Below are 27,629 nucleotides of genomic sequence, written 5' to 3' on the forward strand. Positions count from 1 at the left end.
ATGGTAATGCCTAGGGGCCTCAAAAAAGATTAGGGCTTTACACGCAATAAAAGTCTCTGTGGTGAATCTAAATAGACGAGACAAAGGGTGGGATAAGATGATACAACTTACAAGCACTTGGAAATGATGCACACAGAGGTTGAGTGGTTTGCCCACAGAAGGCCTGTGGCAGAGTTGGGAATTAAACTCTGGTCTCGTGAGTCCCAATCCAGTAATTTAACCACAAGAGAGTCCTTCCTTCTGTGTCTGTCTTGGTTTCTCTTTGACTAATAACTGTACACACACTTTTTGTTTCACTTCGATGGTGTTGAGGGTGAAAACTGTCACATTTGATAGTTTTCAAAACTAATTGTTACCACTATGTGCTTGTGGTGCTTTTCCCCGCTATCTTCCAGCCACAGACTAACAGTTTTGTGGCTCAAGCTTCGTACAACATCACATCTGAGGTTGCATTGGTTACCAGGGTCTTGCTTTTTGCAGACTCTTAAGGCTGTGTTTGTTTCCCACAATTTTCTGCGTGTTTGTCTGAAATGAACTGTGAAATGATTCAGTGCCAGCATGTGGTTTTAATAACAACTGAATGTGGGCAAATGAAAGGATGGTGAATGTTCAGTTTGACTTTTCCAGCACACAACATGGGTTAAACTTCTAAGTGGGTTTGTCTTGCAACACATTGTCAGAGTTGGTTAACTATTCTTGGGTTATGCGATGTTGAGGATGAGCTTTCTATGTATAATTTCCAGTGACTGTTGCTTGGTTGAAAGTCCCTTCCTTAATCCAAGGCAAATTTGATGTGGCAAGCTGATACCTGAATTTCCCCAGTGAATCATCGTATTCAGTTTTGTTTTGGTGAGAGGCAGCTTGCTTGCCGATCTTGTTTAGCTGAGCGCTCCACTCAGAAATAAACCAGCAAATCCATTTAATGGAAAACCGCATCAGGCATCCACATCTCAGAAACCACTGCCGCATTCCATGCCATCTGGCCTCCTTGATGGCAGTCTTTAGTGGAGAGGCCCCGGATGCGAATGGGCAGCACATACACGGAATGACTCTCTCGTCTGTGGAGTAGGGGTAATGCAGGGAAGATCTGGATGCTGACAAGCTGCTGTTTCTGTGCTCTAGATAGACTGAGGACCTGTGGAACGAGTTTCTTTCAGGAAAATGTAAATAAACTGCGCACACACACACACAAAAAGGATTTGTGCCCTGTACTGGATGGTGCATTCAGATGCCCTTACGAAGCTTTTCAAAACCAGGTGGTTGTTCTGATATTTTAGAAATATTAGGCCCTGACTCCCCTTCCTTTGCCTGATCATTGGGGTTAGACGGTAAAATCCCAGCAACCTGAGTCCTGAACAGGATCTTTCTTGGATGTCAAACGAGGAGAGTTCCCATTAGACAGTTTTTCTGACTCCATATTCCTCCCCCATTTCCCCCAAAGTGAGGGTTAATTGTGGTTCAGGCTTCACATTTTTTCACTAGCAAATTCTAGGTTTAAGCCTGTCTAGATGGTGAAATACACAGTGAAGTCTGCCTTTAGCCAGTCTTTGAGAGTGGTGTGCACAGGTATATAAATACTGGAAGTGCTTTGGGGGCAGCTTATGGGTAGAGCAGGAAAAATGTGTGTGTGGGAAAGATACAGCAAGGGGGAGGAAGAGGAAGTCTATTGAAATCAACAAGATCCAGGATCAAATTCTAAGGCCCTAAATTAGCAAGGCATTTTAGGCTCATTCATAAGTCCCATTGCTAGTGGGACTTAAGCACATGCCTAATGTTAAGCATGTGCTTAAATTGTTGAACAGGGATGGACGCAGAACAGAGGGAGGGGACAGTTGCAGTAGCATGGGTGAGTTTAATAAGTCAGAGTGTATTAGGTAATATGAGCTGTAGTATTCATGATTCTTTTCTTTTTAAAGTAAAAAAAAAAATCATTATATAAATTGTAATTGGGAAGGCCACTGGACAGTCATAGGGCAAGAATGATGGCTCCAGGATTCCCTGGCACCAGCACAAGGCTTTCACTCCTCAGGAGAGGGAGAAATAATGGGAAGAGAAGGAGAACAGCATTGCAGCAGGGTGTCTCTTGTTATACAGATTTGAAGTAGTGGTGAGTAAGTTGGTGTGTTCTGCAAAATAATGGTAAAAGAGGATACAGAAAGCAGGATGGATGACAAGGATTTTATAGAGAGGACTCTCCGAGGTCTTGATTGCCATGTTTGCTTAATTGGGAGAAGAACTTGCCTAGCAAGATTTCTTGGGTGTACAAATGAAATGAAATGACAGATCAAAGTTGCTCTGTTAGGCTGTGATTCAGCAAATCACTTGCAGGCCTAGACCCTGCTCCTGCTCCGATTGACTTCAGCGGTGTATGAACAAGTCCTTAATGGGGCTACTTACCTTGCCTTAAAGTTAAGCATGTGCATAAGAACTTTGCTGAATTAGGACCTTATGTGGCTCGTCTTAAGTTGGCTGTCCAGTTTCCCAGCCTCTAATGTCAAAGTGGAAGAGGTAAGCGGACCGGAACTTGGAGACAAGAAACCAGGTTGGAAATGAAATTTACAGTTATTAGCAGAGCAGCAGAAAGCAGCTCCCCATTTGTGACCTATCGCCAATAAAGTGTGTAGTACAGAATGCTGGTCAGCAGCTACTAAACAGTTCACTGGGGGGTTCTTACTTCATCCTCTCCTCCCACCATAAGGGACCCTTTTCATTGTGAGGTATCCTTTTTAGTGTTTTCTGTAAGCCCCTACTACCTTTGCAGTAGTCAAGTACACGTGGGCTAAAATTTCAGCCACACTGGTATTCTCTTCAGAATAGTCCCTGTCACAAGCCCTGTCTCTGGGCCATGCCTCAGTTTCCTTGCTGGCTATAGAAATCATGAAATTTTACTTTCAATAACCCCTTGTTTGGGGGGACTTTAGACTAACATAAAATAGTTCTTGGCTTCAGTTTTCTACTCACCAGAGTCTTATTCTTTTTCTCATCTTCTCTCTCTCGCCTTTCCCGGCTCAGCTGCTCTGCCTCCATCCATGCTGGGATTCGGTTTTTACCTGCTCCCTCTCCTTGTCGGCACACTCTTCCCCTTCCTCCTCCCTGCCCTGAAGCCAGGCTCATACTGTAGGTTCCTCTGGTCCAAAGGCAGACATCAGGGACCCCTGGCAGTTCTCTTGGGGCTTTCACTGTCAGCTCTATGCCCTCATTCAGCACATGTCCCCACAGAGGCCTGTTCCACCTCCTCGGGGTTCCTCCAGCCTGTAACAGCCTCAGAGAGAGCCATCCTCTCCCCAGGGCAACTTTGTCCTTATGCTGTTCTAGGAGTCTCCTTCTAACTCAGCTGTTCCATTACTAAATTATCTACCGGGGAGCACCTGATTGCTCCCAGGTATCGTATTTCTGACAATGTCATCATGGGCCAGGTAATCTCTGATCCTTCCTGAAGAACCACTGGCCCCAGGATGCCCGCTCCCCTTTCTTAGCCATTGTAAAGTGCTGTGCCAAGAATGGTCAAGGCGCTGGGAGAGGAGCAAGGGACTGAAAGGGAGTCCAAAATCAAATGTAGAGTGAACCTAAGTTCGGCGATTAAAGTGTGAAGAGCCAGATCCTTGGGAATCTTACTGCCTACGGTCAGTTCTAGGGGTCTGAAATTATAGCCAGCTACAGCCCTAGATCTCCTTAAAACTTGCCATTGAATATTAATACCATTACCACAGATGAAGTCCATATCATTATCCCTCCAACTGAAACGAGCAGCAGATTTCTTTGGAGTTCCTTTCTTAGCACTGTTCAGTGAACCGGCCTTAATAGGGGGGGGAGGGAGGATTGTTGTCATTAATTCTCTCCATACCAAAAATGGATATGAACAGTTGTATGTTCACAATACACCTAGCCACTCTGGCTCAGTGCCTAGATGCATACAAGTCCTCTGACCCTGTTACTGTTCTGCCTTTCCCAACACATGGACCTTGTTCCTTTATCAAAAAGAGAGAGTTCAAACTGCCGGAGCATTGTCCTTTCTTTAGGCTGAAAAACACATGAATGGCTCAGTCTTTAAAATACAGTATAGCTGGTGAAAAAAATGATTATTGCGCAGTTTGTATTGATATCCTTGTGAAAGTGCAGAAAAAGGACTAAAATTCTTTAAAAGCCATAATCACCAGACAGAACTACCAACATATTTTCAGAAAATATATAGGCATCTAAATAAGTGGCTTGATTTTCAAAATTGCTGCACACAGAACAGCTGGTAAAACTCCCTTTGATTTTACAGGGAACAGAATTAGATCAACACTATGCTTATAAGGCAAAAGGGAGTTATATTCATGCTGAACCCACTGTCTTCAGGTGCTTTGTTCCATAGTGCACATTCAGTGTATATGGGACCGATCCTGAATGGGGCCTTTGCTTAAGTAAAGGCTGCAGGATCAGGTCGTGTGCTTTCATATTCTGGAAGGAAACATATTGTTCTGTACTACATAATTCTCAAGATGCTGTAGATAATCACACCTGTATTCAGTTATTTTATCTCTGTGCTCATCGAGCTATATCTTAAAGGAGCTGTCACGACCATACTCCTCTACCTCTGAGGCGTATCCTGAAGGTAATTGATTACCTAATAAAATATGCATTGTGACAGTAGGTGGAATTTGGAAGTTCATTTGCACCCCTTAAATGAGGGCTTCTGAAACTATAATTACTCATGAAAGGAAGATATGAGCTCTGTCAGTGGTATGAATGATTTATAGGAAATAAACTGTCCCAGAGGTGGCACTTACACTTGCAGCTTCTGTATTGCCTTGGAAATGAAATTTCCCCCTCTCCAGTGTGCTGTGCATTCTGGGGCAAATCCTCAGGTCTAGCAGAGCTGGGCTTGGCCCAGAGGTAGCCCAAAGCCCATGACAAGTGTCTGGGATCTTGGCTGCTCACTGTCTCTGTGAGGTGTGGGACAAGGCATCAAGCAGAGAGGCTAGTGGCATCAAAATTGACCAGCAGCTGACAAGTCCAAGCAGTTCCACTGGCTGAATTTGGCAGAGAGATCATCAATTACTTTGAATAAGGGGAATATCTCCGTGTGCTTAATTATAGAAGTTCAGAAGGGCCCTGTGTCTGAGACATTTTGTGTGTGTGTGTTGCGGGGGGGTGCGCGTGCGTTTTGAAAGTTAACAGAGAAATTTCCAAAGGGGAGCATTTTAAACTCTTTTGTCTGCAAAAATTAGCAAATATTTTCGTAAAAACGTGACCTGGAAAATGAACTTGTCCTCTGACTTGGGGCGATGCCAAGTTTGGAGGCTCAGTCCAGTTGTTAAAGTATGAAACGGGGGCGGGAGAGCGGAAGGGAGGTCTTTAGTCCTGCAATTCTCAGTGCAGCCTGAACCGTGAAATGGATACCGGCAACTCCACTGTGTAGATTAGAATATAAAATGCCACATGTGAAAAATTTACACTGCTCTGGAAGTGTGTGTGGGGGAGTAGGGCATAGGGAATTCGTGTAATACCTAGTCTTGTGTGACACTTTTTTACCAGGATAGGTCTTTCTAGCACATTTTAAGTGTTATGTCATAAAATTAAAATGTTGTTACATTTTATTCCCGTTATTTGATGGACTCTCATTTCTTAGAAATGCCCAAGGAGTTGTCGATCCAATTCTATAATGTAAGACCTCCTTCTGGGAAATGCTGCGCCCCGACCCCAAATTCCCATAGAGGTCAGTGTGAATTTAGGGTACTCAGCACCATTGGGCTTGATCCCGAACCCATAGCATGCAATGGAAAGACTTCACTGGGGTTCAGCTCATGTCCTTTGAGAGCCACCTGTACGATGGTGAAGTAATTTACAATGATATTTTTTACGGGATTGTTTCTCCAGGTCAGATGCAGCTGATGCTGAAATGCGCTGCTAACTCAAACAAAATAGATGGCCATTTGGAAGATTTCATTTGGTGCTGTCAGGCTAGAAATGCCACGCTTCAGTTTATGGGAACTGACCTATTGCAGACAATTTATGTGAGCAAGATATTTTTGTGAGTTGTACTGAGGAGGTCAGGCTTGTAGGGTGCTGTGCAAAACCCTGTCAGTATAAACCAAGGACTCTTTGTTTCCTTCTGAAGTTCCACCACAGTGTATTTTTACTGGACTGCAGAAGTTTGGAAGCGCATTGGGAATATTTTTCATGAAACCAAGTGGTAAAAATTAAACACTCTGGAATGTAGCGGGGGGGGGGAGGCAGTCCAACTACCTAAGCATGTTTCAATTTGCTTGAAATATGGTTGCCCTTTGCAGGCACTCATTGCATCTCCAGGCCAATTTTAACAGTGCACAGTGCAGAAATGACTAACTGTTATGACATGCCCTGAAACAACTCCGGTTCAGCTTGTGTAAATTCTACATGTGGGGTGCTTTTGGAGCTGACAGGTGGAATTTTATTGTGATTTTATTTAACTATTCTGACACAGTGAAGGCTTTTGTCATTTATCTTCTTAAGTTACTATGTGTTGCAAGACAAAGGAGCAAGGTTGGTTTTTCTGTTGTTGTTTAAATCATTGCAGAGTTTTAACGATGCAGGGACTGTACAATAAGACTTCAAAAGCTGTTGCTCGGTGTCTGGAAAAGTAAAAAGAATATTCTCAACAGTTGACTGCTTCCAAAAGAAGAAAGGTACTTGATAATTTAACTAGTCTGCGGGGCACAGACATGTTTTAGCTGTCGTACTCTGGCAGGGGATATACTAGCACTGTGATAGAAATGGCTCACTCTTGTTGTTGTTTGTTGTTTTATTTGTATTAGCATAATGCTTATGGGCCCCTGTCATGGACCAGTAGGGTTGCCAACCCTCTTGGTTTGGCCGGGAGTCTCCTGGAATCAGGGTCTATCTCCTGGAGGCTACTGAAGCCACACCGGGAGATTTTAGGTGCTAAAAGTCCGGCAGCGCAGCGGGGCTAAGGCAGGCTCCGCACCTCTCCCAGAAGCAGCTGGCACGTCTCTGTGGTGGGGGGCTGGGGGAGTCTCGTGTCCTGCCCCCGCCCCGAGCGCCGACTCCGCAGCTCCCATTGTCTGGGAACTGCGGCCAATGGGAGCTGTGGGGGCAATGCCTGCGGGCAGGGGTAGCGCACAGAGACCCTCTGGTCCCCCGACCTAAGAGCCACTGCAAGAGGGATGTGCTGGTCGCTTTCAGGAGCTGCCTGAGGTAAGCGCTGCCCAGCCGGAGAGCGCACCCCTCACCCTCTCCCGCACACCAACCCTTTGCCTCAGCCCAGAGCCCCCGCCCGGAGCCAGCACCCCAAGCCCCCTCCTGCACCCAACCCCTTGCCCCAGTCCTGAGTCCCTTCCTGCACCCAAACTCCCTCCCAGAGCCCTCACCCCTTTCCGCACTCAAACTCCCTGCCCTAGCCCAGAGCCCGCACCCTACACCCAAAGTCCCTCCCAGAGCCTGCACCCCTCATCCCCTCCTGCACTTGAACTCCCTCCCAGAGTCCACACCCCGAGCCTCCTCCTGCACAAACTCCCTCCCAGAGCCTGCAACCCCTCCTGCACCCCACCCCCCGCCCCAACCTGGCAAAAGAGAGTGAGGGTGAGGGAGAGTGAGCGATGGAAGAAGGTGGGGTGCCTTGGAGAAGGGGCGGGGCAGGGGCATGGCCTTGGGCAGGGGGCAGGGTGAGAGTATTTAGACAGTTGGAAACCCCATGGACCAGGGACCCAATTGTGCTAGGTGCGGTACAAACACAGAACCAATGCATATTGCATCAAACTGAACTAATCCTATAGAATGCTGAACTGTTACTAGAGTATAATACATGGATAACAGTTTTTAGAAACGCGATGCAGGACTTCCAAACAAAATCAGGTAATTTACCAGCTTTGATGCCCTCTGCCCGTCTCAGTTCATATGAGCTTTCCCAATGGCCACAAGGACCACAGCCAGCTCTTGTAGCATCATTTGAAGAGGAGCATTGCAATGCTCTAGCCTTTGTTCAAAGGTCCAAGTGGTTTCCTGCTTCTGCGTCACGTAGCCAGATGTCAGTTTCCTTACCTACGGGGTGACCAGTAGTAATCATCCCCATCATAACGATCTATAAACCAATTCCATATACCGAAAATAAAAACAAAATTTATATGGCATAATTTAGAAATTTTGAGCAAGATCAATAAGCCTGATATAAATGCAGCGAGACTGAGACACTTTGGAAAGTGTAACTAGCAAGGTGCGAACTTCATTAGAAATAGTTTTGGTTAAGTTACCTGAAGACTCTGCATATTACTGAAGACTCACTCTCCTCCTCAGCCCAGCAAACTGCCCGTATTATTCTGAAAGGAGTATATGTTCTTTGTTCTGCTTCTGTTTGTGTTAAACTCCATAACTCCCCCATCCCTTCTTTTTTAGTCCTAGTTGAGCTCAGATGTTAAGTCTTCATGAGCATGCTGTGTATCACCTCATTCTTGAGTCCAGAGATCAGGACACAAGCTCAGTTATTTTGAGGATACTATATTTGATCAGGTTCAGTGTTACTTATCTTCAGATAGAACACCTCACCGGACATCAGCAGTACCAGGAGGGATGAGCTGGAGTGCCGATGAGAAGCGCAGTCAGGAAAGTAACTGAAATACTTTCCCGATGGATTGTAGTTTATAAATGGACAGCCTACCAAATTCTCAATTACTGAGGGACAGTCTCCACTCATTGATATATTTTGCTTTCCATAACCAAATCCCTGCACAACTTTTCATGAGTGATGTACCCCAGTATTCGGATTCTAATATCTAAACTGGTTGAATCTATTCACCTAAATTTGGGTTATTGCTGATTGTGTCATATGACTTTTACAAACAAACTTTGTATTTGTGGATAATCTAAGCACTATACCCAGATGTACAGACACTGCTCTCTTAACCTATGTATTATATACTTTTTTTAACATTAGCTTTAATAAAAGTTTTAAATCTGACATGACATTAGACAGCTGTGGGAGTGGGGGAAACACCCCATTTGGAACAGAGCAGCCTTTACAGCTGCAGAGAGGTCTGCAGAGCTTCCGAGAGCTTTGTTTATTTACCTATGAAACCTGCAGAATTGGTTAAACTCTTAAAAAAATAAATAAAAAGTAAAAACAGCCTTTGCATTTGTGTACTTGGTCTGTGTTTGCATTGTCTAGCTCAGTGGTTCCCAAACTTGTTCCCCCGCTTGTTCAGGGAAAGCCCCTGGCGGGCTGGGCCAGTTTGTTTACCTGCCGCGTCTGCAGCTTCGGCCAATTGCGGCTCCCAGTGTCCACGGTTTGCTGCTCCAGGCCAATGGGAGCTGCAGGAAGTGGCGCGGGCCGAGGGACATACTGGCCGCCATTTCCAGCAGCTCCCATTGGCCTGGAGCAGCCAACTGCGGCCACTGGGAGCCGCAATCGGCCGAACCTGCGGACGCGGCACAAACCGGTCCAGCCCGCCAGGGGCTTTCCCTGCACAAGTGGCGGAACAAGTTTGGGAACCACTGCTCTAGCTGTTCATTTGGGGCCTGATCCAATGCCCATTTAAATCAGTTGGGGGTGGTTTTCCATTCACGTTAATAGGTTTTAGATCCTCCCTTTTTGTAATGTCTGAGTAGATTCAGCAAAGGCCAGCCCTGACTCAGCAAAACATGCTCTTAACTTTATAAATTAATAGATTTTTAAGGCTAGAGAGACCATGATAATCTTTAGGACTGCCTTTATGTATAACATAGGCCAACAGTTTCACCCAGTAATTCCTGCAAGGCCACATCCTGTGCGTTAGCTAGAACATATATTTTATTTAGAGCGTCATCCAGTCTTAACTTGCAGCACATGGGTGATCCCATTGAAGTCAACAGTGCTTAAGTGCTTGGCTAAGCATGGATGGGATTAATCACGTGGTTAAATGCTTGGCTGAATTAGGCCCTACTAAATTAACATAAAATACTAAAGTGAAATATTTAAAGGGCTTGTGAAGCTCATTTTAAATAAGATAATGTCACCATCAAGATTTCTACTTTGACTAGTCATCCGGACCTGTGTATAACTAACTGTTCACAATAGCTGTTTGCCAAGGTGGGAATGAGCGACAGGGGATGGATCACTTGATGATTACCTGTTCTGTTCATTCTCTTTGAAGCACCTGGCATTGGCCACTGTCAGAAGACAGGATACTGGGCTAGATGGACCTTTGGTCTGACCCAGTATGGCTGTTCTTATGTAAGTGTCTCTCATTGTGTTTCCCCTTTACCCTCCTTCTTTGCAAAACTGGTTGGAAAACCATTCCCAGAGAGTAGTTATCAGTGGTTCACAGTCATACTGGAAGGACATAACGAGTGGGTTCCTGCAGGGATCAGTTCTGGTTCTGTTCAATATCTTCATCAATGATTTAGATAATGGCATAGAGACTACACTTATAAAGTTTGCAGACGATACCAAGCTGGGAGAGGTTGCAAGTGCTTTGGAGGATAGGATTAAAATTCAAAATGATCTGGACAAACTGGAGAAATGTTCTGAAGTAAATGGCATGAAATTTAATAAAGACAAATGCAAAGTACTCCACTGAGGAAGGAACAATCAGTTGCACACATACAAAATGGGAAAGGACTGCCTAGGAGGGAGTACTGCGGAAAGGGATCTGGGGGTCATAGCGGGATCACAAGCTAAATATGAGTCAACAGTGTAACTCTGTTGCAAAAAAAGCGAACATCATTCTGGGATGTATTAGCAGGAGTGTTGTAAGCAAGATACAAGAAATAATTCTTCAGCTCTACTCCGCGCTGATTAGGCCTCAAATAGAGTATTGTGTCTAGTTCTGGGCGCCACATTTCAGGAAGGATGTGGATGAATTGGAGAGAGTCCAGAGAAGAGCAACAAGAATGATTAAAGGTCTAGAAAACATGACCTATGAGGGAAGATTGAAAAAATTTGGTTTGTATAGTCTGGAAAAGAGATGCCTGAGGGGGGACAAAACATGTTTCAGGTACGTAAATGGTTGTTACACGGAGGAGGGAGAGAAATTGTTTTTCTTACGCTCTGAGGATAGGGTAAGAAGCAATGGGCTTAAATTGCAGCAAGGGAGGTTTAGGTTGGACATGGGGAAAAACTTCCTAACTGTCAGGGTGGTTAAGCACTGGAATAAATTGCCTAGGGAGGTTGTGGAATCTCCATTACTGGAGATTTTTAAGAGCAGGTTAGACAAACACCTGTTAGGAATGGTCTAGATAATATTTAGTCCTGCCATGAGGCAGGGGACTGGACTAGATGAACTCTCAAGGTCCCTTCGAGTCCTATGATTCTTTATTTCATTGCCTTGAGTTGTTGCACTGCATCTCTAGTGAGACTGTAAGCTCTTTGGGGCAGGGACTGTCTCTTCCTTTATCTGCGGTGTGCCATGAAGTTATTATCATCCACATCCTGGCAAATCCCAAAACGACATGGCCTCCTTGCAGATCGAGTGCCACCCAAATCAGTCTCTGGCTAGATCCTTAAGGTGGTTTGGCTGAATGTTCATTTTCTGTCCATCACTGGTGATCTTAGCATTCTACCGAAGCTTTTGGTGCCCATGTGGTTGCCGGCTGTGTAGCAGAATTCCTTGATACACATGCTTTGGAATTCGTTGGTCCTCCATTCTGATAATCCGTCCGTAGCGAGAAAGCTGCCAAACAAAACCTGTGCTGATGGTGGCGGTTGCAGGTTTTGGCTTCGAATATCCTTATTTCTGATTTTCTCTTGCCACTTAATGTGGAACAGCTGTTGATGACGATGAGGCTAAACAATGTCAAGCTGGTGTTTTTCAACCTTCTTCAGCGCCCATGTTTCGCTGCCGTACAGAGTTGGTATAACCATGGTTCTACAGAGCTGTAGCTCATGGCAAGCTTGATGTTGTGACATCCTCGCAGAGGCCACGGAAGGGCCTGCAGCAGCTGCTATATGAGTGTCCACATCTTTTGAGCATTCCCTGGCGCTGTCTGTGATGCTGCCCAAGTATTCGATGGTTCCCACTTGCTCAATGCCATGTCTGAACAGATTCATACTAAGCTGGTTATGAGCTGGAGGACGCTAGATGGTAATGGCCAAGGATTTAGTTTTATCTAGATTTAACTACCAGACCAATGCATGCTGCTGCTTGCCCAACGAGATCAGCCATGGAGTAATGGCACTCTGTAAATATTTAATATCGGAAGCCACAGGGAGACATCAGCTGTTCCTTTTTTCATAACCTGGGCACAAAATCTCTTACACGTTTTGAAAATGAAATAACATAGCAGAGTTTGGGTATTTCTAAAGCTTGATATAAATCTGCGATTTTCCCATCTGCCACATGATGGAGATAATGGTGTAAGATATATTAAGCGTAGCTGCCTATGGGCTCGGATACTTTGAAGAAGGTAGTTCCAGCTGGATTCTAGAGGCTGCTGCTGTTCAGTGCTATTGTTAAGTTGTAGTGACTATTCTTGCAGCTATTTTTATGCAGTGGCTATTATACAGGGCTGTTTTCACCTCCGATATGATGGAATACATTATACCCTTGACAGCTATATATTCTTTAACAGCTGGTTAAATTGATTTTTTTTCTTCAGAAGGGAGATGCACAGGATAAAATCCTTGACTAACTCAAGGCCCCCAACTCAGCAAAGCAGTTTAGTTCATCCCTATTCAGGAAAGCATTTAAAAAACATGCGTAAGTCCCATTAACGTCAATGGAACTTAAGAATGTGCTTAAGCGCTTTGTGGAATCAAGGGTCAAATGGAGGTAGAACGAGAGCTGTAGAGGCTGGGTCATGAGGCATCTTGCCAGTGCAGGGAACCTAAAGCAACTTGCTCCACAGCCCTACTGAAGGTCAAAAAAAGCACCTGTTCCCACCACCTGCGCGTACCATGAAGCTGGCTTCCCAGGCTTTCTTGGAACCATGCAATAAGAGCAGAATTATTAATGCGGCCCTTGTGTAGTACACTTGTATCCTTGCATTCTCTCTACTCACTGCCTCCACCTTGCCACACATGGAGCCTGATCCAAAGCCCATCGACGTCATGTGGAAAGCCGCCCAATGATGCTAATGAACTTTGGATCCAGCCCATGGGCAAAAGGGGGCTGAGTGTTTTCCTGTAGAATATTTTAAATGAGATTCCGAAACCTCCTAGAGAGAGGGAGAGAACTGTGTAATTTACGTGGAGAAGAGCGGCATGAAATAATTCTGCTGTGTCCTATTTGGGAGTATTATGTAGTAGTGTAACAAGAAAACTATTATAGACTGACACACTTGGAAAGGGGAGAACGTATGTTCTTTTCCATTCTGTTAAGTAATGTCGCTGTTACTCTGAGGGTAGGTATTTTCCCATAAATATTTTCATGCTGATGTCAGTGCTGTTATAGATTCACTGATGTATGGTTTTATTTGATTGAATATTTACTTCATGAAGCAACACTCACCCCCAACATACACTCCATAGACCCACCTCCCCTATGGCAAGAAACTGTATACTATTTGTTTTAACTACTTTCATTTTATTAATGCTCCTTGGTGTCCAGTCCTATGTGCATTACTCAAAGTTCCCATTGCCTTCAGTGGCAATTTTTTCTGGGTAAGGAGTGCAGGACTGGGCTCTGAAGAATCTTTCAGGTGCATCGTAATTGAAGATATAACACTATTCCAGTATGGATGCTTGCCTTTCAGGCATCTTTCCATAAATTAATTCTCTTGGTTCTCATTTTGTGTATCTCTGGAAGGTCTGAGGTAACAGCTGCTTGTATGACCGGTTTCTATGGGTGTACTTTAAACAAACAAAAACACAGAGAAAAGTACCTAAAATATCTTTAATGTTATGGAATCAAATAGAACTGCTCCATTTGACCATAGTGCATAACCAAGTATATTTAAAGAATTCATTAATATGTTAGCTTCTTCAAATGTCAGGCTTTTTTTGTTTGTGTTTTTTCCTTTCTATGTGTGCTTCAGAAGACTTTTCCAGAAATGGTGAGTGAGTTCCATGGTTAAGGGTTCTACTGTTATGTTTTTTTCATGTGAACAAAGATTAGTCCTTCATGGTCCTAAACTCAATGCATGTGCATGACTTACAGGCATTACCTACCAATAAATAGGAGATTAGCTGCGGCTTGTATATTTCCTGATCAGTTCACATTTTTTCAGACGGCTCATTGTTATCCTGTTTCCTTTAACGATGGGACATTCTAATGAGTTTGCCATCTGACATACATCTGCTTCCTGTTAAACAATACCTTCATTCTTTTAGAGCTGCTAAACTCATCTGTTATCCTGAAAGATTTTTATCTGTGCCTTAAAAACAGCATGTACAAGTTGATGTTGGAATATTTATTTTCATTGTGCTTTTTTTGGGTATGCTGCTTTTCAAGAACAAATAACAAAATAGACTTATTTTGACAATGGACGCTGTGGGGCTATTTATTGGGGCGGGGGGAGAAGAGAGTCTGCTAGAGTATTTGCATATTTGGGGTGCAATCAATCCTCCTCCTATTGAAGTCAGATTGGAAGCAGGATCAAGTCTTGGGTTTGTGAAAGTTAACGTCCTATGCAGGTTATCGATGTAACCTCAGTCAATTTCTGTAAAGCTGCCTTGCCCTCCCATCAAAATATCAGGGTGGAGTGGGAAAGAGTGAGATTTTTAAGGCTGTTCATCCCATCTCTATGATGAAAGTGCCTTGAATAAAACAATGGTCCCGAACACTGTCCGTGAAAGGTTAAAGCATTCTGCACTCCTTACAAGGATCTCTGTTAGCTGTCTCTCTCGTATTTAAGTTGTATATCTGCCTCAGTGCTTCTCTTCTCCCCACCTGTTGCGGGAAGGCATATATCTGTGCTGGAGCTCTCACATATTTCCCCTTCATTTTTCAACACTGGCCTCCATAAAGAGACTGTATTTTTATTAACCATCCTTCTACCAGAAGAGGACTGGACGAGGATTTCCCTTTGTAACTTATCAGCAGTGGTTTTTAAAAGAAAACCACACCCATTTTATGCAGTTTTACAACATGAGCTTAAAAGATAAGTGTGTAATAGAGGTTCTCAACCAAATTAAACCACACTTTGCCACATAGAGTGTTTAATTTGTCAAAAGACTTTACAGATGCCAGCTAATGAATCTTCAAATCACCCATGTAGGACAGATGGTGAGTAATATTAATTTGATGATGGAGAAACTGAGGCAGAGAGATGCAGTGATTTCCCTGTGGTTGTAGAGGAAGTCTGTCAGAGCCAGGAATATAATTTAGGAGTTCTTGTATCCCTGTCCTGTGCATAGAGCACAAGATTGCATCCCTTTTCCTAGCTTAAACAGTTACAAAGGTTAACATTAATGGTTCGAAAGACAGAGTTACAAATTGCCTTTGGTAGGTTTCTTGTGTAAGCATCAACTGGAGTCTGGCTTGTAGTATTAATCATCTGTAAAAATGAATGTTGGCAATATTGATATTGGTATTTTTACCCCCGTGTCATCTAGAGTTGCCCACCATCGCCCCCGTATTAGCGATAGTGCCATTGTGGAAGAATTTCCAAAGCTCATCAGTGTACATGCCCCCTTGGTGTTTTACCCATGCTGGACTATGGCTGCTAATTATAGTTCTAATGCTGCACAGCCTTGCTATGCTGGCTGGCCAAGTTGTGTTGGAAATCACTGCAATGGGACCTGTGTTTAAACGTGTTCTTTAGAAGATGGGGCCCTGGGGGAGTTGTCAATCTCTGGCCATTGTTGCCACTTGCTTTATTGTCTTTGTTGGAAACCTTTGTTTCTAAGCGCATCAATATTTATTAACTGAGACTTCACTCATCTATTTACCAGTCTTCTCTCACCACACTAAATCCTTTCATCTCGAAAAACTGCAGTAAGGACATCTACAGTTTGACAGCCTTTCGGTCATGCTTAAAATTACAAATTACCTTTGTTAGGTTTCTTGTGGCGTCTGCAATGCATCAACTGGAGCCTGGCAAGCAGGATTAATTGAATGTAAAAATGAATGTTGACAATACCGGGTTTAAGGATGGTATGTCGAGTGGCTGTGCATTGCCGCTATGCACCATCACCTTCAATCAGGATGCTTTATACCACGCTGTATATAATCACATCTATTGCTGTGACCTGTGACATGGCCAAGTGAAAGGCTTACCTCATTTCATACTATCTTTTCAAATCCTATTATGGAGAAAGTATATTTATAGGTGGAATGTCAGTTGATCATAATCTAGATGCATTGTGTAAGTGCGTGAAGAATTTTAAGGGGAGAAGACACTGAAACAGATTTACTATGATTATTAATTGAAATGTTTTGGTGTTAACTTCAGCCGAGAAACAGGGTTGTTTATATGACTGCAACTTGAACCTATCGTAAAAGAAGAACCATCTCGTGTAAAGGAGGCATTTTTCTTTTAAATACAGTCATAAACAAACAAAAAGAAAGGTTAGGAGTACTTGTGGCACCTTAGAGACTAACAAATTTATTAGAGCATAAGCTTTCGTGGACTACAGCCCACTTCTTCGGATGCATACAGAGTGGAATAAATATTGAGGAGATATATACACACACATACAGAGAGCATAAACAGGTGGGAGTTGTCTTACCAACTCTGAGAGGCCAATTAAGTAAGAGAAAAAAAAAAGAAAGGTTGTTTATTCAAGATGGAAGTTTACAGCTGTAATCTAGAAACGTTTATGGCATATTTTCTATCTTCTTTTTCAAACTCTGAACTACAGTGTGTCTTTACACTGTTCAACCATGATTAAAGTAGAGAAATAGGAAGATAAGACTGGTTTGACAACTGCTGCCCAGATACCACGGTGAGGGGCACCCTTCGCAAATATATGCTGTAGTACTACAGTGATGAGTGGAAATGCCATGTGTACAAATGCCTTTAGGTGAGACTGTTGATGACACTTTCTAAAAGTGTTGGCATAACTCTGCTCCCATTGAAGCCAATGGGAGTTTTTAGCATTGGCTTCAGTGGCAATAGAGTTACGAAAATATTCTATTCCTAATAAATACATGATAAACAGCTGCCAGTATTACTGTATGAACAACGTGCCATAAAGGTGTCACCGAGAGCAGTTTGTGACTGACATCACAAGTCATGAGGAGGGGCATGGCAAGAACAAGAAATTGTTGGATTCTGCTGATTTTGGGTCTTATGGCCCTTTTTTTGCAGAATGTAACCCACACGCCAGTGGGTTACATGTGTCACCCCTTGTGCCAGACCCAGAAAGGATTTGAGTCTGTTACAGCTCCCTGCTACACAACCTGGCTCTTTAGCTTGAGCTATAGAGACTCATGTTTTCAGCTGTGGACATCCCTAGTACAATCCCCAATGTTGGCCAACATGGTGGCTGTCACATAAGTGGAGAGTCATCCTGGATTTGAGCTATTGTGGGCCTCAGATGCTCGGGATGAACTGCCTCTGTCCAAGGGAAGTATTTAACCCACCAGTGAGATTGTGTCCTGCTCTGTGCCTTGTTCACTGAGATTGTGAGTCTGTTGAAGCTCTCAGCAGGAAAACCTGGTGCTCGAGCTGTAGAGACTCATGCATTCAGCTCTGGAGCTCCTTGGTTCTGTCTCTGGGCTACACAGAATCAAGACTCTTCAAGTCTGGGTGGGGACAAAGAAGACACCAGGCCTCGCAGCAGCAATAGGCTTGCTCTGTAGCCATCAATACAGCCCCATGGACGCAGTAGCTGTACTGCTTCTGCACACTCACTTCCCAAGGAGCAGAGGCCCATCTTGCTTCCTAAACCGTCGAATTCTGTGGAGCTACTCAGGTGCTTCACATTAACCACGTGGCTTTGCTGAATGGGGGCCCGAAAGAGTGAAAGAGACCCGTGCAAGAAAACAAAGACCTTAACTCCTCTTGTAGGTGATTTTATTGTCTCCGACCGCTGTTCTCTTAGTATTTACTCTAGCATTTGTAAAAACAGATCATTCCAAGAACAAAGCCCCGCTGAATCGGGGACACAGAGAACCTGAATAAACACGCAGGCGCTGCAGATTAGTAAGAACATCTGTAGTTTTTATATTGGTTTGAGGACACATGCCACAGGATTTTTCATTTCTTATGCTTTTTAGGTTTTTAATATATTGCTAATAAAAGTTGGGAAAGGAAGGCATAGCTGGACTAGACATGCCAGGCCACCATTTAATTTCTGACTCAGAGGACGAGCAGAAGAGTAGTTTTATTGTATCCTGGTAGAGAATAAAGCCACATGCAAATTCCAGCCATGAACATCTGTTTCCTCTTTATGTAGAAGAATTCTAGCATTTTGAAGGGGATTCCAGTTTTGAAGGGCCTGGCTTTATTTATTTATTTATTCTTTGCTGCTCCTTCAACATGCTACCCCTCTGTCTGGCTGCTGAGTTTCCCTCTGGGTGCTGTCAGCTTGTGATTTAACATCACAGATTTATCAGCATCGAATGGGCACATTTTGTAACTGTAGCCTGATAAATTTTAAATTGCTTCAATCAAAACACTATTTTATTGCTATGAAGGGTATCAGTACTACCTCAATTTTCAATATTGATGCATCCGTCTGGCAGTGTGTTTAACTTCCTTCTTAAATTCATCTCACTTGCTGAAAGCTTTTCAACTCTTAGGTGAAACATACTTGCAGTTTGATTTTAAAAGCGAGAGTTTATTTTTCTATTGCTGTTACTCTGGGCTGCAGCTGTTTTCAGTGTTGTTTTTTTTTAAATCCCTTTTTTTTTAATCCACCTAATTCAGGAGAATTCAGCAGATCTTTGAAAACAATAAAAATCTGCAATAAATTGGATATTGGACATTAAAAAATATAGGGCCCGAGTAACTGGCTATTGTGTTCATCTATTACACATTAGAATAATAATTTGACATATGTATGGGAGCTGCCTTTTTTTTGGGGGGGGGGAGCGTGTAGGATTTAATTCTATTGAATAAACAGTACAGTTATAGAACATCAAGCCAGACATGAGAACGGATACTGTCTGTCTATTTTATGTGAACATCAAATGAGAGATTTGGTGGAGCTAGCCAGAGTTTCATATTTGCTGGCAGAAAGTTCTCCACATGTGTGGACCACATTTTCCTTGTTGTTTTAGGTTATTTCAGGCACAGATATCATTGCCTGGCTGGGTGTGATTCTGTTCTGTATCTGAAGATTTTTTTAAGGAAAATAACAACAAACGCAATCAAACCACAGTTCTTCAAGGGAAGAAGTGTCTCCAAAGTGAGGGGATTTCTCACTTCAATTTCACTGTAAAAAGCTTGTGACAAGTACAATGAATTTATCACTGTATGAATTACATGGTTAAAGAAAGTTTTCTTTTTATATGTTAATCTACTCTGGTGCGCTCTGGTCTTTTTAAAGGCATGTTGCCCAGTAGATTGGGCCAGAATGTAGGGTTTGTTTTGAAAAGTTTCAGAACATGTAATGTTAGTATATCTCTGGGAAAGTTTAAAATTCGATTAAAACAGGATTTGTGAGGGCTGGGTGAGGATTTAGGCTCCAGTCAGCAAACTCCTTCTCACAGGATCCATGGGCCTGTGCAAACCCTGTTGACTTGCACCATGCAGAGTCTGAGCCCTGAACCTCCTCCTGCCATTTTGGAAATCCATCTTGTGAGTTGCATGAGGAAGTGAAAATGAGGATCAACAGCAGGGCCGGCTCCAGCTTTTTTGCCGCCCCAAGTGGCGAAGTGGGGGGTGGGGGGGAGATAAAGCCGATCGGCGGCACTTCGGCTGCAGCTCAACCGTGCCGCTTCATTCTTCTGCGGCAATTCGGCGGCGGGTCCTTCTCTTCTTCTTCGGCGGCAGCTCAAAGAGGAAAAGAGAGACTGAGAGATTTGCCGCCGAAGACCCGGGCATGCCGCCCCTTTCCACTGGCTGCCCCAAGCACCTGCTTCCTTCGCTGGTGCCTGGAGCCGGCCCTGATCAACAGTCAAACCTGATCTGACCTGTCCGAACTGAGAAGGATGCAGAAAGGAAACAGGCAACTCAAATGGTGAAAATCAAATAGAAATTTTAAACTTCTTTCCATTTGCTTGAAATGCATCTAATTAGTAGTAGAGATAAAACAAACCTTATTTTGAGAGCATCCCTTGTCTTCATGTTAACAGATTTTTTTTTTTTTTTTTACTACTCAATGTACAATAGGAAGAAATTTGAGATTGTGTATGTGTTAGGAGGCCTGTTTTGTTTGGTATAAACTGAACTTAGTGCATTTCCTTTTCATCTCTCTTTTTTTAATAAATTGGAGCAAATCTGATGGCTATTGTATCTCTTTTCTGGTGTAGATGATAGAAGGTTATGTCACTTTTGATTCTGCAGTGCAAGGAAATGATGCAGTCAACTCCCATTTGACAATGATGCAGCAGCATGTGGCTCTATATCTTCTCATAAATATATTACGAGGCATTTCTGTCAAATAACTGGACTTTGCCACCCAAAATCGAAAAAGAAATTTAAGTGCTATGCTAGAGTTTCAGGGCCCTGATAAATAAGAACCGGGTTTGACCTTTCTTTTGGGCCTTTGAGATGCCACAAGGGATAGTCCTCTTTGTTCAAGATGACAAACTTCCTCTGAGATTTCAGTTTGTCAGCTCAATGTACAGCATCAGCATTGATTTCATCTCACTGCCATTTCCTCCCTGAATAGATAACAAATTTTCTGTGGCAGGTGTCTGTCAAGCTAAGTTTTGCCTGGCAGATTAACGGAATAGGCTCATTTATTAATCATTAGTTGCAACACAATAAAACAAACTTTAACTCTTCTGATGTTGGATAAATGTAATGTTTAGGGGCCATTTCAAACTTCCATGTAATTTAGATTTAATAAGATTTACGTACGTCCACAATGAATGTTTCTAATAATCTACAGTTACTTAAATTATACTGTATCTTACTATATCATTCCATAGATTTAACAAGACAGCTATTGTCTCTATTAAATACTGGAAGCTTGTACAAGCTGAGGCTTGGCATTTTATCAGAAGTGATGGTAATTACATTGTTTCTTTGTACTCCTCTGTCTGTCTCCAGCTGTTGTCTCTTTTTATACGTAGAGTGAAAACTCTTTAGTGTAAGGACCATCTTTTTGTTCTGTGTTTGTGTCTGGTGCCTACCACAATTGGGTTGTGATCGGTGAGTTGGGCTCCTACGTGCTACCAAAATACAAATATAGAAATAATATGAAGTGGTGTTGTAGTCGTTTCAGTCCCAGGATATCAGAGTGACATGGTGGGTGAGGTAATATCTTTTATTGGCCCAACGTTTGTTGGTGAGAGAGACAAGCTTTCGTGCTTACACAGTGCTGAAGAAGAACTCCGTGTAGCTTGAAAGCTCGTCTCTCTCACCAACAGAAGTTGGCCCAATAAAAGATATTACCTCACCCACCTTGTCTCTCTCAATAATAATAATAATAATAATTAATAATTAATTATCCATTTCGGACAGTAGAGACAATAAACTTGCAACCCCATTATGCCATTTTTAGCATCCCTTTAAGACACTAAGCGTTCTTCCACTTTCAGATAATTATGTGCGACAGTGCATGTTATCCGACAGTTCCTCATCAAGCTGTGTTTGTGGCCTGAGTGGTGTGGTGCTTGAACCATCTTTATGGCTTCTTTGGCTAAAAGTCAAACTGAGAAATTCCCGGCACTAGATCATACTAGTTATTGCTCTTACAGGCCACCCTGGTAACAATACATTAACCTCTCAGCAGGGAACGTGATAAACAAAGTAAAAACTGCTTTAGTGAAACCAGTCCTCTAACAGCAGTGTACATAAAGTAATCCTTACAGATTTATAAATGTAATAAGCTACAGTTCACTGAGTGAACAATAACTGTTCCTAATTTAGCTGGCCAAGGAACATGCCAATCTAATTTGCTGTTGTGACTTTTTTTTCTTTACCCCCTCCAGATTCCTTTCTCTCTGGTGCAGTTTCCCCTTTGGGAGTCCTTAAAGGTAAGATACATCAGTGTGTCAAGCTTGTGACATTAGAAATGTGTGCATCTTAGAAGCTTGTATGATAACTTACCTAACTTGTTAACCACAGATATGGACACTTCAGAGAATGCATGTACAAAGCTAGTTTTGTATATGATAATCATTTGGTTGAATGTCTGAAAAACGACAGGAATCGAAGCTTTAATGCACGTCATGCAAACAAATCCCAGTGCTCTGCACTGACGATAAACACCCCAGAAGTTTTGTTTGCTGTCCTACCTAATGGTATCGATTTAAAATTGTCTGGGAGCCATCAATGTTGTCTGAATTTGCAACCCCTCACTCCTGAAGGTAAAGAGGGAATTTTGAGTTGTGCAGAGGAGACTGATTAAATAAAATTGTTGCCAAGAGCCACCCACAATATGTCATTGGTGTTCTGATTGGCTTTGTACCAATTATTTGAAAGAATTGTTTATAGAATCTGTAAATCAGAAGATACCTTAATAGAGCAACCTTCTAGAACGATGCAACTTTATATGAATGTTATCCCTCCAGTTGGTTGCATTGTTTCTATAAGGTTGCATTGTCCAACAAAAGGACTCGTGGTCTAGTGTTTAATGCAGAGAACTGGAATTCATGAGATCAGCGCTCTGTGCTACTCACCATTGGAAAGTCATGTAATTTCTATGTGCCCCAGTTTTCTCATCAAATGGTTAAGCTGTTAGTTCTGCACCTCAAAGGGACGTTAGGGGGGCTAACATCTGTAAAGTGCTTTGATGTCCTTGCACAGAAGGCAGAATAGAAGTGCAAAGTGTTGTTGCAGGCCATTGCAAATGTTGTGGTAGGATTTTATATTTATATGATGGAGGGGTGGAAGGATTTTTTATTACTATTATTATTATTAAGTGAGTTGGACTCCTGGAACTTGTTGGATGACAGCACTGTAAAGTGAAGTCCTCTCCTCTTACAAAACAGATGCACAATAAGCGGTAGGAGTGCTAGCTTCCCCTACACGGCAGCATCATTGTGCGTGGACCTTGTTCCAAAGGAAGCAGTTCTAGGACTGATGCATAGTCCAGATTCCAAGCTGACTGAAACACTCCACTCTTCCTTGAGAGACAATTAGTATAAATTGTGCCAGTGGTTCTGGAGACGTAGGAATTTACCCGCTTGGAACTTGGTTGAGACCACAAAATAATGTCAAATAACCACCAAACAGCTGGCAGATGCTAGTAATTTTCATTCATGAGCAGCCAGAGCTCAGTTCAAACCAGTGACCTAGGAAAAAGAGGCTATAGTATCAGTTATTTGAGCTATCCTGTCCTTACAGGACTGAAGGATTGGTTCAGTGAAACCCTCTGAAAGCTGGGTTGGAAAACAGAATTTCCATCTATGGGAAATTCTGATTGGTACAACCCTGGATGCTCACCGGGCTGCTGTATTAGACCCAAACCTTGGCTCCCATATGCTTTTAGGCTGGCTGAGTCTGGACAGAATCCAGTAACTGCTCAAGCTCTGGGCTTCTAGGCATGCTCTTGGAGTGAAGATCCCCTATCTAACTCCCACTCCTGAGATATAGACTCTGCAATCCAATTGACTAGGACCTGAAACTAGTGCTGGTTCCTTACAAGACTCCCTGATAGCTATTGTATTTCCCCCCCCCCCCCCCGAGTTACACCGATACTCTGCACCCTCTGGATTACTGTTTCACTTTTGATGACTATGTGATAGTTAAAAGAAGGGGAACACAGGCTGTGTAAAGGAATTTCTAAACCAATCACATTTTACTCCTAGATAAGGCACGAGAGAGGTACAGATCTATGGAAAAATAAGCATCTGTATGCAGAACCCTCGCTCGAGCGTCCACACCATTCTAGAGCCCTTCGGGTTTTTGTCAGTCCTTTCAGGGCTCCGGAACCCTTTTCTCCTCCTGCCCAGTGTTGCCTTCTTGCTCTGGTCTCTTCTAGAATGCCCAGTGAGAGAGCCTCCCACTTATAAAGTTCCAGTTCCAACCCCTCCCATCAGCTGACTCCCCTGAACGGCTTCAGGTATCTTATCAAGTGATTTTTTTTGCTTAGTTGCAGCCCACCCGAAGTCCAGCCAAGGAAACCTGCTTCCCCTTGGCTGCAGCCAGCTCATTGTTCTAGGTTGATTTTCCATTTGAAAGGAAAGCCACCCAGGCTAATGCCTCTTGATTGCTCTTCCTTGTTAGCCCTCTGCTAGGTGCCAGGATTTCTCCTAACATCTCCTGGGCATTTCAGCTCAAGATGGGACTCTGCAGTGCCAAAAGTAAAAGCACATATAATCGATTGTAATCAAAATGGCATTCAGATAACAGAATGGAGTTAGCAGGCTAATGTAGGCCTGTACAGACACCATACCAGTCCGACACACCGATGGTTTCACCATCTGGTTTTTCCATGAAATGGGACAAAATGTCAAAGTACTGAAACATTTTACAGCATGAAAAGATCTGAAAAACTTTGATTCAGAAATGTTGAAATGAATAATTCTGAGTTTTCCAGTGGAAAGAAAACATTTTGTGTAGAATTTTCCCATTGAAGAACAAGAAAATATTGTCAATATTGTCATTGGTTTTCTACAACCGAAAAATTGATGTTGTCGATTCTCTGTATTTCATTGAGGAAATGTTTCTGGCAAAAAATTTCGACCAGCCCTAACTTCCATGTACCAGGTCAGATTCTTCCCCTGACCCCAATGGATGCAGGAGTTGCAATGTACACCATTACTGTACCTGCAGGCTGCAAGTGAGTCCGAACTAGGGTAAGGGTGACGCGCCCAGGGTTTAGGGGGCAGTGGCAGTGCTCTCCTTACTCCCACCCAGGGCCGGCTTTAGGCCAATTCCACCAATTCCCCCGAATCGGGCCCCGCGCTTAAGAGGGCCCCGCGCCCAATGGCAGGGTCGCCCAGAGTGGGGGGCAAGTGGCAGAGAATCCCTTCCCTGGCTAGAGGCACCTTTTTAATTTTTACTCACCCGGCGGTGCTCCAGGTCTTTGGCAGCGGGTCCTTCACTCGCTCCGGATCTTTGGCGGCACTTTGGTGGCGGGTCCTTCAGTGCCGCCAAAGACCCGGAGCGAGTGAAGGACCCGCCGCCAAAGAGTAGGAGCGCGGCCCGGTGAATACAAGCCCCAGGTATTTTTTTTTAACATGTTTTTTTTTTTTTTTTTAGTCATCCCTGTTGGGGCCCCGTCGAAACTGTTCGAATCGGGCCCCGCACTTCCTAAAGCCGGCCCTGCTCCCACCACAGCTGTTCTGTTGGGACTTGTTTTCTGGCTCCGCACAGTCACAGGTTTCCCAGGAGAGGCGTTTAAATAGCACATCCCCAGACCAGCCTGGCTCTGTCTCTTTCTGAACCAGCTTCTGGTGCTGGATGGAACGTGGTACTGGCGATTATACTTTTGCATGGATTGTGCCACGGCACCCTTGCTCAGTGCAGGTGTTGTGCTGGTGAAATGAGCTGTCTGTACTTTTCACACCAATCCCTATTATCTGTTGTATTGTGGTAAAGCCTAGAGGCCTCTATCAGGGCCATATACAAAGAAAAGATGGTCCCTACCCCAAAGTGCTTACCACCAAACTATACGACGAGAGCCAAAAGGTGAGGGTGGGGGAGCTGAGGTAACAGTGAGAGATGGAGGATTTGTGTAATAAGCAGCACATCAGCTGCCGAGCCGTTGAGTGTTTTGTAGGAATCCCAGCACAATGTGCTCATCGCGATGTTATCTGAGTGTGGATCTGGGAATTGTCCTGTTGCACAGGGTAACTTGAGCTACCTTATTAGGAATCTGTTTTTATGCCAAATTACAGGAGCAGCTTTCAGTGAACTCGTATCCCACAGAGCTGACGTGACATCGTAACTGCTAGTGCCGCATCATTGTTCTGGAAACTAGAGACGGCAGTATTAAAAAGGGCACTGTGCTCTCCCAAACCACGTAAAGCAGGAACATGATGTAGCTCTGCGCAGAATATAAAGTTGTTTTAACAAACCTTCACGTAGTTGTGGTGATAAAATGTATTGTTTAAAACCTAGGCTGTAAAGGAGACCGTTTGAATTTAGCTGGCTAAGTAAACAAGCCTTTTAGGATTAGACATCACCGATAATCTAAACGGGTTGGTGGATATTTCCAGCAACATTTAGACTGGACAGCTCATACCATAGCCCAATTTCAGTATATTGGTCTACAAATAACAACCTGTTACTGAGCGTAGGGATCTTAAAATCCTTCGCACGTGCTTCAGTCATTTCCTTTTCAGCATCTCGATAAAGAGCTAGAGGTTTGTCACATCAAAGTCACAGCAGTGAAAGCAGGAGCCCTGGCTGTAGAAGTAACTGATTGCAGATGATTGAATTAAACTCTTTAAAAAAATCACAAATACTGAAGCAAAGAAGAAAAGTTATGGTCTAGTCACCTGTGAACACATGGGGAGTCGCAGTTAAAGGATTCAGCAGCAGGTCTTCTCACAGGGTCTTTGAGGGAAGGGGGGAAACAGTAAATAGCAGGAGAGGCAGCACAAAGCACTGACACAGAAACCTTAACTAAAATTATTGAGTCACCTTTGTCCGGCTTGTCTTCATCCGTCCCTCTGTGAACGCAAGTCGACGCCACACCATTCCGTTTCTGTCCAAAGAGTTTTGTCATGGGATCAGCCCAGCGCGTTTTCGGTCTGCCCAGCGGTTGCTTGTGGTCTCTGGGGATCCAGTCACTGATGCGGGTTGTCCACCTATTGTCTAAGGGGCTATGCTGGGCTGTATTAAAGGGGTTGGTTGTGAAGGGAGGTGAAACACCCAAAGTATTGATAAGTGTATGAGGCGTATAGGGTCAATTCATTGCTGTGGCTGAGGGAATCAGATATTGTGGCTGGATGATTTTATGACCATTAATAAAATCTGTAGTTGTATAAACTGAGTCATTGATGACTCAGTCTCATGTGTCTGTGCACCAGCAAATTACTGCAGGGATCAAGGAAAATATCTCGCCTCCCTGGAGAGCACAATTAGCTACATGCCTGGTAGGGAAGCAGGGATTACCTTCCAATGAGACATCAGGTGTTGGCCAAAGCCAGAGACAGGGTACTAGACTTGGAGAAGCAGTAGTCTGATCCCATATGGCAAATCATATGTACCTATATCCTATTCTGTGCCTTTGCTTTGCCCCAAGCAGCCATGCGCTAAGCCTGTACTTAACATTTGTTCTTCTGGCAGGTCATTAGCCATATTATAAACACAGCACTATCACAGTAGTAAATACTGACCGGTTGTACTACATGAAATATATAGTATTGCATATCATGGCACTATAATATGTATAGACAATGAGAGAGAGAGGATACCACACAGATAAGGTTATTCATAAAATGGGCATTAGCACAGGACATATTGAAATGATTGGCAAGATATGAATTTGATTGAAAATATGAAATATGGAGGCTTGACGTCTGATTATGTGGGTATCTGGCATGAGCACACAGGTTGGAATTAGCTGATGAGTGTACCCTTCTCTTAAATCTTGATATCTCTGAAAGGTTGAAAAAGAAGTAAAGAAACCACTGCAACTTTTTTTCATGCATCTAATGTTTTTATTGGGAGACAAATATTGCTTGGTTTTCTTATAGTAAAGCAAGTCCAACACTATTGCCTACATTTAAAACCCTCCTGCTGTGTACAGAGGTATAATATTACAGTGTTTTTTACTTCCATTT

The 27,629-nt window shown here is 43.4% G+C and overlaps 1 protein-coding gene across 2 annotated transcripts in view; it reads left to right on the top strand.

Moving 5' to 3' along the window:
- Positions 1–27,629, top strand: part of SLC25A26 (solute carrier family 25 member 26) — a 126,953-nt gene that overhangs the window by 64,159 nt on the left and 35,165 nt on the right. For both annotated transcript variants that reach the window (XM_034775940.1, XM_034775941.1), the window contains one exon: positions 21,882–21,926. In XM_034775940.1, the coding sequence (XP_034631831.1) occupies positions 21,882–21,926 (45 nt within the window). The remainder of the gene's footprint in view (positions 1–21,881; positions 21,927–27,629) is intronic.

The sequence above is a fragment of the Trachemys scripta genome, chromosome 7 (assembly GCF_013100865.1).
Source record: "Trachemys scripta elegans isolate TJP31775 chromosome 7, CAS_Tse_1.0, whole genome shotgun sequence".
NCBI classification, from domain to species: Eukaryota; Metazoa; Chordata; order Testudines; family Emydidae; genus Trachemys; species Trachemys scripta.